This window comes from Euprymna scolopes, chromosome 19, assembly GCF_053919585.1.
Source record: "Euprymna scolopes isolate OS-2025 chromosome 19, ASM5391958v1, whole genome shotgun sequence".
Classification (NCBI taxonomy): Eukaryota; Metazoa; Mollusca; class Cephalopoda; order Sepiida; family Sepiolidae; genus Euprymna; species Euprymna scolopes.
Window position 1 is genome coordinate 35,273,978 of NC_136500.1, and position 12,613 is coordinate 35,286,590.

At 32.5% G+C, this 12,613-nt stretch overlaps 1 protein-coding gene and 1 pseudogene across 4 annotated transcripts in view; one reads left to right on the top strand and one right to left on the bottom strand.

Moving 5' to 3' along the window:
- LOC145303515 (regulatory-associated protein of mTOR-like) overlaps positions 1 to 12,613 on the bottom strand; it is a 161,581-nt gene that overhangs the window by 93,935 nt on the left and 55,033 nt on the right. For all 4 annotated transcript variants that reach the window (XM_080144953.1, XM_080144954.1, XM_080144952.1 and 1 more), the window contains exons 5-9: positions 11,893 to 12,039; positions 10,025 to 10,236; positions 7,546 to 7,605; positions 4,920 to 5,020; positions 1,134 to 1,278 (exon numbers count right to left, since the gene is read on the bottom strand). In XM_080144953.1, coding sequence (XP_080001079.1) covers positions 1,134 to 1,278; positions 4,920 to 5,020; positions 7,546 to 7,605; positions 10,025 to 10,236; positions 11,893 to 12,039 — 665 coding nt within the window. The remainder of the gene's footprint in view (positions 1 to 1,133; positions 1,279 to 4,919; positions 5,021 to 7,545; positions 7,606 to 10,024; positions 10,237 to 11,892; positions 12,040 to 12,613) is intronic.
- Positions 6,897 to 7,023, top strand: LOC145240523 (U2 spliceosomal RNA; annotated as a pseudogene).

The following is a 12,613-nucleotide window of genomic DNA, read 5'->3' on the forward strand; positions in this document are numbered from 1 at the left end:
ATAACACGTACAGAAATATGTCGGCAAGTTAAAATGTAAAATGTTCATTTCAACTTGCCGACATATTTCTATTACTTTTGCACATGTGCAAATTCATTCATAGCTTAAAGTAGTTTTGTTTTAAATCTTTCTTATCTGTCGATAGCTGAAACAGTAGGGAATGCCGTTGGAGCATTAAATGTTTTGGTTTTGATTCTAGCTGATGGCACCCAAACCAATTTTTTTAATCTTTTGAAATCAATGCTATATATAAGGTAGAATATAATATTCAATAGAGAATTGGCTTTGTAATAATAAATACGAAATCTGCAAGAATTAAAATATATTTAAATGTATTATACAACTGGTCAAGGCTGGGCACCACTTGTTAGTCTATTAATTTAGTTATATCATAACAACTAGTGTATTAATTTAGTTATACAATAACAACTAGTCTATTAATTTGGTTATATAATAACAACTAGTCTATTAATTTAGTTATATAATAACAACCTGAAATTTACATTGGGAGGATTGATTGGTGATTTGCACCCAAGAAGAATCAACCATTGAATTCCTGTGCATGCATCTTCCTCCTAATAACCCACTATCCCTCAACATCATTGACAATAAAAATTCATATATTAATGTGAAGTTATGCTGTTTAAACACAGCAATAATACTATATAAATGCTATCCTTGCCCACAATCTTATGTCAATATTTGTATTATTTGAATTCTTTGGAGTATCATTTTTATTTTGGGTGTTATTTTCATAATGTTCCGCTTGATGTAACCTCCAACCTTCTTCAGGTGTATCTTGTCAAATTCGGGAATCTTTCTGACAAACTCGGGAATCTGCACTGAATTTGCTATCCCTATGGGTTTCGTTCAAAATTCCATGCAGATTCCAGAATTCAACAGAAAGATTCCCAAGTTTGACAAGATACAATTGAAGATCAGAGATTACATCAACTGAGAAGTTGTGCAAATAACACTCAAGATGAGTGTGAACAATGCAAATAATATGAATAATAAACTTATGTTAATAATTTGCAATTTTTCTGATTTAATAGTAATACCAATTGAAACATACTAAATAAAATAATTCCTAAGCAAATATGAAACTGATGCTGTAAAAAAAGGTGTCTTACCACATCCTATGTTGATAGGTTGGCGGCAAAGGAGGACTAGAGACAGGAGTGCAGTTGTAAGATCGCATAATCCTTTCTGCCAGCAGAAAGTTGCGAAATAGACTGGCAACAAGCAAGTCCTGTCTGAATAGCTTTTGGAACAGTTCTAAAGAAAAAAAAAATTAATTAAAAAAAAAAATAAATAAATCATTAATATAAGTAGAAAAAAAGAAACAAAGAAAGATTTTTAAAAAATAAATCATTAATATAAGTAGTAAAAATTAATTTACTATTTGGACTCCAAACGATATGTGTGTCAAGCTAGTGTGGTATAAAGATTATCTTCCTTCTACTACAGGGTGGAACGATAAAATTGTCGCTCTAGAAAAAACGGCATGATTCCATTTCTGTTTGATGTAAACCAGTTTTCTTTTTTGTTGCAGACCATCTACTAGTTGGCCAGTTGTGTACAAATTCCAAGAGTGACAGGAGCCTTCCATCATGTCTGAAAGTGACACAATGTTCAACGAGCGAGATCAAAGATGCGCCACAGTACAACTCATGCTCTCTACTGATCCAAGTTATGACAACAGGACCATTGCCAGCACCCTCAAAATGCAATCCGGGTGGTTCAATGCTTGCGAGCACAGCCAACGAAGTTTCCGGCCATGGTTATGGTCTTTGATGAGGTTTCAAGTAAGGGCCATATCATGCCACCTCACATCTACAAAGTCGACTTGAAAGTCAACACCAAAGTGTACCTGGATGTGCTGAAGAGTATGGTGATCCCCTGGTGCAATCAGGTAGCTGTTGGCAAACCCTGAGTGTGGCAGCAGGACTCTGTGCTGGCCCACAAGTCCAAAGAGATCTGGGCTTGGCTTCAGAAGAAGTGCTACGACTTTGAACCATTCTCTCACTGGAACCCCTCTTCCCCAGACCTGAACCCGCTGCTACTTTGTTTGGTCATACGTCGGAACATCACCAGCATGACTTTCCACGACACCAAAGCCAGCCTGATCGGCGTCATTCATAGAGCTTCCGCCGGCACTTGTGAAAAAGGTATGCTCCCAGTTTCAGACTCGTATCAAGGTGGTGACTGAGGCTGAAAGCAGCTACATTGAATAGATATCAGCTCCACTACATAATCAAGTTACCTGAATTAATTTTTTCAATAAAAGTTTAAATAAAGCTGTAGTGTTGTTTTCTTTAGGGCAACAAAGTTATCAGTCTACCGCATATAAACATAGCACAATCTTGTCATTCAAACTTTGATGAGGAGAACCTAATAGAACTTATCTTAGTGTGAATATATTTTAGTTGAATATCATAGGTCCACTAATTATGTATTTTAGTATAATATATATACGTAACAAAGCAGGGACGCACATACGCATATACCGAGCTGTATTCGAAATGATGTCACAGTAAAGAAAAAATAAAAAGACTATGAAAAAGGGGAAAATCATGTTAGAGATGTGTGTTACATCACAGCCATAACAAGAAGAATGAAGAAATAAATGTTCCTTTCTCCTGTTCTTTCCATGCCTGTGCCGACCCTACTTTTATCTATGGGACCTGAAGGTGTCCGAATTACGTAACTATTCGCATCTATGATATTAACGCTTCCTCCTGGCGTCATCATACATGTCATGTTATGGCACTCCATCAACGAAACATTAGACTGATGTCTGAATTTTCGCGTTGATGTTGACATTTATACATTAGAAAATCATGTTCTGTTACTGAGTCACTGTCTGAAGCGCTAGATTACCTTCGAACAGCAGTTTGTTGTAGCAATTTCTCTGTATTGGGGATTTCCTATTCCTCGATAGATGCTGCTCGGAAGTGATCAGTATGTGCCTTTGTAACAGAGCCTGTTAACTGGCCTTTAATTCTGTAATACGGTCGCTATCGCATATCTACTGTCTCTCTCTTCTGGTGGTTTTTATAATAAACTAAATCAACAATCTTAAACTCTACGTTTTTTGCTTTCTAAGTGAATCGCCTATTATCCTTTTGCTTGCTTTTCTAATATCATAGATCCAATAATTATGTATTTTGGTATAATATATAGCTCGGATGTGTCTAACTGATGAGCCCAAATGAGGGCGAAACTCGAGTCTTGGACTTCCGGTTCGTTGACTGTCATGGCTCTTGTGAGCTGCGACGTTGTTTGGCTGTGGAATTTATTATACAATCTCTCACATTCTGAAAATCATATATATATATATATATATATATATATATATATATATATATATATATATATATGTAACAAGTGCTTTTCTAATGTTGTTTCTAATTAAAGTGAAGATTCAGTGCATTTCTTGAAGGGTCATTTCATGATGTTCATCAACATAGTATACTCGACAAGGTCTCAGTATGTTATTTAATGGCAGAATAACAGCTGTTATAGAGCAAATAACATGGTGAAAAATTTGTCATCTCACTCACATGGAATCTGTAAATTTTAAATTTACATCTGATTGGCTACCTTGAAATCCTAGAACAGAATCGGAATCTAGGATTTTGATTATCTTTCCTCGTGGTTTATCTTAGAACAAAAAAAAGTAACCTTTATATAATACTAGGTGTTTATAGAATTACACATATTAACAAAAAAGAAAAATACAAAAATATCTTCATGATGTACGTACTCATCACAGAACGAAGATGTCATATTCCAAAAATCACATAAACTGATCAAGTAGTTTTTTTTTTGTTTTTTTTGTTTTTTTAATTAAGAAAATCAAATTTTATGAAAAAGTGAAGAGAAGGCTGGGAGCAGCCATATTCAATTCAACCACAGAGATTTTTCTTTGTATTCAAAATAAAACTTTTTAATCGCTAAAAGTCGCAAAATTTGATTTTTCTTAATTGAAAAATAAAACTACTTGATCAATTTATGTGATTTTTGGAACATGACATCTTCGTTCGGTGACGAGTAGATACATCATAAAAGATTTATTTTGTTTTTAATTAAGTGTAATTTTAAATAAGCACCCGATACTATTATTATGTATGATTGGGAGTTGTGTTGTAGCATTTCCTAGGAAAACTGAGGGAACCAAGAATCACAGTCCCTAGATGTAAATTGACCAAAAAAAACCCTTTTTACCCAAAATGGTAAGCCTTTCTCTACAATATAAAAACCATATGCATAAATAAAACTATGTGTTTATAGTAAAAATGAAAACAATTATTGAATTAGAAAACAACAAAACCGAATAGTTAATTAATGAGATGTTCTTTTGTTTAACACATGATTAGTATATTAGAAAATTATTGCTCTTCCAGTGTAGATACGAATTTGATATTTTAATCTCATTGTAAGCGCAACAAATAACGCAAGTTTATAAGTATACAGATAATGAATTTCTCCCTATATCAAAAACTAGAGAAAACTCTGTATGATGTACATATTTGTAATGAAACGAAAATATCATATTCCAAAAGTCACATAAATTGATCAAGTAATTCTATTTTTAAATAAGAAAATCAAATTTTATGAGTAACAGAAGAGCGACTGCCTTATCCGCCATATTGAAAACAATCTAAAAAAAAATGTTCTTTTTTTTTTTATAAATGATTTTCTTTATAAAAATAAAACTACTTGATCAATTTGCATGATTTTTAGAATATGATATTTCTGTTTTGTCATGGATATGTACATCATACAGATTTTTTAAATATAGGAGGGAATTCTGGACAAGAACAGTTATACTAATAAAATCAATAATGTATACTAATTTAAACGTTTTTTACCAAAAGAAAAAAAAAAGCATTAATTCCAGATATAATGCTTACCTCTTGGAAGAGTATTCCATGCAATTGTGTCAGTAATTGCAGTAAAAATCCAATTCAGTTCTCCAAGCACCGTTCGACGATCATTCAACTGACCAGGAAGCCTAGATGGAAAAATAATAAAAGTAATTAAAAATAAAAATGAAATATAATAATTCTAAGCAATCCATAAAGATGGACAACAGTTTTTGCTTGAAATGCTACATCTTATTATTTGAACACGTTTTTAAAATATCACTATACTATATATTTCTTTTGGCATGTAAAAAAAGCACTAAATTTAAAACCTAAAAATGGAAAAACAACTTATGGAGAAAGGGCATAACACTAAAGACACACCACTTCCTCCTAACAAACTGTTTTACACTCAGCAGTGTACCTTGGAAACCTAACCATTGTGAATTTTATATTTTAATCAGACGAAAACATAGGTCAACATATTATAAAATTCGAAATGTGATTTCTTTCACTGTGCCATCTGTTGTTGTAAACCTATGGCATTTTGATCCAGAAGGGAATTTCTGAGTCTCTTATCATATATAGGGATAAATATCTATAATATAAAGCTGAACGTCTGTGTGTGTGCCTGGTCACGAATAGGCTCCTATATGGTTGACTATTATAGAAAACTGATCACATATAATGATAGAAGATGTATCGAGACACAGGAATGGGTATGTTTGATCTGGCATTATGATGATTAATTAAAATTGTGGGGTCTGCGTACGCGCCTGGTCTACAAAGTATGGAAATAAAAAATTTAAAAAAAAAAAAAAGAAAAAAAAAGATGTTTACAAGTGTTTTTGATATAGATGTACATAATACTTTGATAAATATGTTTTAACTTAAATAGGGATGGTATAATAAAATTGTGGGGTCTGCATTCACGCCTGGCCTCCATAGAATGGAAATAGACACAAACTTTAATAAAGACTTTTCATATCTATCTGCGTAAGTATACTTTGATAATTATGTTTCAGTTTGAAGAAATATGGTATAATAAAATTATGGGGTATTCGTTCGCGCCTGACCTCCATAGAATGGAAATATGTCACAAAGTTTAACAAGGTTTTTTAATATAGATCCACAGTATATTGTGATAAGTGTTTCAGTGTGAACAGGTATGGTATAATAAATTATGGGGTTTATCTTATTTTTACTTTCATCATATTTTGCTTTAGTTTTGATACCCCCAACTTCGAAGCTATCTCTTTACAACCCTTCCTTTTCATAATCTATCATACTTTCATAAATCAGAGTCCATTTTCTGTAGGCTGTTTTTGAACCCAGTCAACGACAGGTACATTTGCTAGTATATATATAAAATATTATTAAAATATTAAAATTAAAAAATGTTTAGAAATTTTCAAGGGAGGTAATTTAAATAACTTTTTTTTTAATGACAATAGATTTATATGAAAAATATGTAATGTAAGCTATACATCTAAAAAGAGTGCTTGGAGTTAGGTTAATAGCCGCCAGATGACGGATAATTTTTTTGCTTGTATTTAAATAAATATGTGGTTTCTATTCTGGATGACAGCACAGTATTTTGTTTTTAGAAACTCTATGGTTTTTTTATATCATATTTACATATAATTTTTAGTCACGTGCAAGCAACTTTATAAGTCACTCCGTCGGTCTGTCGGTCGGTCTGTCCGTAACACTTTTGTGCTTGGCCTTTTTGGTTAAGATCAAAGGTCTGTTCTTAATAGATGCTGTTCTTAGCTTTTTAAGCTTTTCTTGGCCTTTTGGCCAAGATCGAGGTGTAGTGTCTGTTCCGGCAGATGCTGCAAACAGGGACCGTGTGTGGGGGCAACTCCACATATAAGACCTTGGTCAATGTAGGGGTAACCCTTCATACCAATTGTCACTATCCAACTCCTCTACTCCCCGGGGAGTTGGTCCCCATTTCCCCTTCACTCCTCACATTAAAAATCAGCCTTGTGCCTAATTTGCTTGGTGGGGGAGCAAATAAATACCTTTTCTTGGCCTTTTGGCCAAGATCAAAGTGTAATATTTGTTCTTACTACATGCTGTACTTATTGTGATATAAAGTGGGTGATCACTTTTCTGTATTAATTTAATGTAAAATGATCAACCACTTTACAACCAGTCAGTCTCAAAGCCATTCAAGTCATTCTCCAGATCATTCAAGTTGCTTTTGAAGAATTCCAGTTATTTTTTAAGCATTCAAGTCATTCTTAAGGTAGTTCAATTCATCCTTAAGTTCATTAAAGTCATTCTAAGTCATTTACTTTTTATTTATTTAAGTCAGTTCAGCCAATTTTTCGGTCATTTTAGTTTATCTTTAAGAATTTCATGTCAATCCTACATTCACGAATTCATTCATTACACGAGAGCACGCGACTAATAGCTATCGGCCTTGTTCTTGATAATGCAACAAAAACTATCCAAAAATTGTTTGGTTTTTTTTTCATGATTTCAATTTATGTTTCAATTACCATCAAAATTGGTCCATTGTAAGAAAATAAATATGAAAATATGCAAAACTATAAAACATCCCAAAATATTTTTTTTCAACTACTGTATTTACAATAGGAATTTTTAAAGAATTTTTTTTGTTAGTAGACTTGTAAAAAGGTAAAATGAATAATTATAGACTTACTTCTCAACAAGTTCTTGGGTTGCACCTGATACAAGTTTCCCAGAATCTTGGGATACATACCTATAGAAAAGAAAAACAAAAAAAATGTGTTGCAACTAAAGTCCACAATCCAAACATTTTAAAAGAATCCTAACACACAACAATATATCTTTTTTTTTTTATATCACATTCATCTTCACATCTGAATTTAAATAGTGAGGATAGAAAGCATCACCATGATCGATTCATTACATTTTTAATTAAACCAGTAACGAAAACGAACATTTGGAGTCTTTTTTTTTTTTTTTTTTTACTTAAGAGTCACCACTTATCAAAGCCCGAAGTTCACTCGAGGATAAAGGTTGATGAATGTAAGGTGGTAGTACTGTCATCGATAAAGGTGTAAATTGGGTAGAATTTGATTATTTATGGGGACGGCTCAAAAAAAACTTGTTCAGATTGGATTTGAAGGCTACTATGTTGTATTCAACCAGGAAGCAGGCCAGCGGAACAGTGTTTCATAGGCAGGCAGTTCTGGGAAAAAAGCTTTGTTCATGGAATCTGCATTTAGATTTAGACAGATAGAGAATAGAGGAAATTATATATAGTGGTTGTAGCTAATCGAGTGTTTTTGTTTTATTTGGCAAGGGGGGACTACAGATTGGAATCTAGTTGAGCATTTGCCATAAAAATAATGATAGAGCAGAGACAGGCTCACAGCATCTTTTCTGTGGGAAAGAGGTTGCAGGGAAGAGAAAAAGGCATTACCTACTAGGTTTCAAAGCGTTTTGAACTCTATCAAGACTAGATAGGGCACACCAAGCAGCTCCTGCCCAGATGTGGCAACAGTACTTTATTTTAAGGCATACCTGGACACAGCTGTTATATAACCTATCCTGGATGTAGAGTGGGACAGCTCACAATGCTATTAGAGGCAACAGCTATTTCGTAGATACAAATGAAATGTGCAGAATTATTTGTGAAAAAATATTCCAAGAATGTGTTAACTATGTAGCATAGTGTGGAGTGTTCGTTGATCCCCACTGTGAACAACTTGCTGATGTATTGTAAACACAAAATAGTTGTTCAACTTTCGCAAGTTGCAGTGTTGATGTGGTAGTCAAAATTTCAGTGCCTTCATCTCTCGTCTGGTAGCTGTAATAATGGATAATCATAAAAGAAACTCCAACAACCTCCATTCTTATTTATTCTTTTACAGAACGTAAGCTTCTCATCACCCACTCACTACAAAGGAGAGGGTAAGTGAACAAGAATAACCCACAGGGTCTGTGGTAAAATGGATAAAGTATTAAATAGAAATCAGTTTTAAATGACACACTTATGAATTTTGAAGGTTAAAACCTTACTACAGGTGATGTTAATAGAATTAAGAATTAATTAAGAGTTCCACCTGCTTATGGCTGACAGAACAAGAACAATCTACTCCTGTAGATTAAGTTAAGTGTTCAGTTTGAAATTCTGTAGAGATTCAAGAATCCAACAAAATGTGCCTTGGTTGAAGCATGAGAACAACATCTGAGATGAAACAAGCCAGAATAATCAAAATAACAAAAAAAAAAAAAAGTTTAAAAAAAAAAAAGAGGGGGCAACAAACCCAATCAGCTCATCTCTAAAAGAGAAAGACTTTTCTTCTCACTTCATCACCACATGTCACTTCTAGTTTGTGAACTAGATGTGTAAGAAATTCCATCTAATTCTACTGTTAATTCTAATGGATTTTTTTTTTCACACCTGCATCCAATTAATATAACAGTCAACAAGTGAAGATTAAAAGGATAACAATGCACCTGTTTCTTCTCAAAAGAAAAGATCTTTCCACTACAACTGACAACAGTTTTGAAGTGTCCATAAGCTATACATAATTTCCTATCATAAAAGGTGCTGTAGCAAAATTTGACAAAAAATTTTTTTTGAATGAAATAAGCAATAAAAAAAATTGTATATGCAGAGTCCAACTATTTATTTTGCAACAGTTAAGAGTTAAATACATTATTTTTCACTGTAACTGTCACATCTCAAGACAGGCGCAAAATAAGTTTTACACTTTGGTGACCATGTCCTTGTCTATAATGGTGAACACCTCCACAATGACAGCCTTCAGAGAGTCAACTACGCTGTGCACATGCTTATTTGTCTTGACCTTGATTACTTTCCAGATGAACTAGTCAAGGAAGTTGCTATCAAGTAAGGAAGGCAATCACAAATCTAACGAACAGTGGTAAAAGAACGTTCTTCAACAGACACACCAGAGTCATCTTGGTCTTATGCACAGAAATGAAGTCCTGCTGGAAGACAAAGTGGCATCTGGTAGCGATCTCATCCATGCAGGACTTCATCATGCTCCTCAGCATGATGAAGTCCTGTATTTCATGTTAGATTTTGCTGCAGCATCCTGTACAACAATAAAAAAAAAAAATCATCTTCAGAAATGAATCTGACACTGTTGTTCTTGTATGAATCTGATCATAGTATAACTCACCATCTGAGAGCCATTTTGATAGGAGTAGTGAGACAAGAGGTAAATAAGTCTGCAGGGAGTTCAGGATTCATTGGTAAAAGCTCATCTTTGCTGCAGGCAGCTAGTTGAATACAATTACTCATGGACAATGGAGTGGAGCCTGTCCCTCGTCCAGAAGTTGGAGTTGATGATCCACTCGTCGCTGCTGATGTACCGTTTGTGTTCATCATAGCCTAAATGCGTTAAAAAAAAAAAAAAAAAAAAAATTTGAATGAATTGAAATATAATGGTGAAAAATTTTAATTATTCTTCAAGAGATAAAAATAAACATTTGAATATTATGCTATTCAAAGGAGGTTGTTTATTTTTTATTTATTTATAGAAATGATTAGTAGCACAAATTCCACTTGATATGGGAGAAATTAAAAGACCATCAGAGTCACCGATTTTATTGCTTTGCTGTGGTATGTGTGTGGCTGAGGGAGTTTTAGTTTTAATTCAAAATAAAAAAGTATGTATGAATAAACCAAATTGAATTATGAATTTAATTTCGTAATGAAATCTTATGTTGAGTAAAATACTCGCGGATTTGTTTACCTTGCCACAGAGTGTGAGTGTGTTTTTCTTGGGAAAGGGGAAGGCGTTTTATTTATAATTTCTATGTCAAACCAGATTGTGACACCTAGAAGAATCTTTCAGACTGTTTTCATCCCAAGTACTAATTTTGTATTTCATAATCTGGAAAATATGTCTAAATAAAACTCTGTAATAATAAAATAAACACAGTCATTGAATTAGAAAACAATAATTACTAACCATGAATTATTGAGATACCATTTTGCAAATAAATATGCAAATTAGTTAGCCAGAGATACATTGATTACATGGACTTGCTCAGTATATTATGAAGCTGAACTTCTTTTGTTTTGCATATGAAATTAGATTTTAATGTCAGAGTGATAAACTTCCGAACTTTATAAATAAAGATTGTATTAAAATAAACAGACTTTTGAAGGGACTGACGGACAAAGCAACTTCCCTGAATCAATATAGCCAATGAGAAAAGGCTTTACGTTGTGAGCGAAACAGTTGCAATTGTGAGCGATTTTTTTTCAAGTGGCGACTCAAAATGATAAAATGCTCATCTTTTGGTGATCGTGATTTCTTTTACACCAACAATTTTCCTAAAGTCAAAACTATCTTTTCAATCCTTATTTATTTTTTTAATAAAAGGAGCAAAGATTATTTAAACAATATAAGGTTTACTAAAACATGTTACTCGATGAAGACTGTTTAAAAACATCTGAAGAAATTCAAAGTTTTATACCTTCAGGTCTCAACATAAAATTTGGTACATACACTAGCGGCCAAAAATCTGAGACAGTTTAGTTTTTTTTTTTTTTTTCAATTTCTCCAGAACATTCAGGGTGGTGGTGGTGGTGGTTTGGGGGGGGGGTAAAACTAAACTTACACACATTTAACATATCTCTTATGTTGATACATTGTATTAATTACACTTCATTATAAAGATAGAAAAAAAGTTATGAGCGTTTCAAAATTTTTTTTTTTTTAATTAAAGTGGCCAAAACCGTGGGACAAAGCAAAGAAAATAATTGTAAAGCCAACTGTTTCTAATAATCATCTGCTTCTTTCATTTATTTATAATCCATGCATACAAAAAACATACGACCACTTTTTTGGAAAGAAACCCAAACACGTGGTCGGTTCAAAAACTTAAAAATTAGAACATCAAATATTCCTTTTTATACTGTTTTTTACTTTAAGTAAAATTTAAATGAAACTTATTTTTAAAAAGTCTGAATAAAATCACAGACAAGCTTAGAAACATAAGATGAAAAGTTAAAATAATAATAATAAAAGCTTCATACCTCACGTTCAACTTCTCGCTGTGCAGAAAACTGTTTAAAGGACTCAACAATGACACCAGCATTGGAACAATCATATACATAAATGGATGGACTTCCCATCCAACTTTGAAGATCATAAATTGACAGTGGGATGTACTGGGTATAATTCTGGTTTGGAACAAAAAAAAAAAAAATTTTTTTTAATATGATAACAAAAATTTTTTTTTAAATATGATCATAATAATAATCAAATGTTACAAAAAGATAAACAAAAATTAGAAATATGTTGAATGAAGTGTAGGATTAGTATCTTTTTAAGAATTTTATCTATGAAAAAATAGTAGCAACTGTTTATATCTTTCAAGTCAAAGAGATTAATTGCAAAAATTATTGCAACAACAACAAAATGACTATGAAAATTTATTAGGTTCTTATTTAGAATTTAGCTTAATTAAAATATATATATATATACAGTGATGATCATATTTATTGGCACGGTAAAATAAAAGTTAAATTTTGTCTAATAAATTCTAAAAAAGGGATTAAATTAAAGAAAATAACAAAGTATATTATGTATTTTTAACTGGCCTTTCCGATGCAGCAATCGGATTTTAGAAAAAATAAATAACAAAGGAACAACAAACATAATTGCAAAAAACCCTTGTTCAAAATTATTGGCATGGCTTTGTTTTTCTTTTAGTATCAGTATAATATCAATCAATTTCCGGTTTACGTGCTTTCT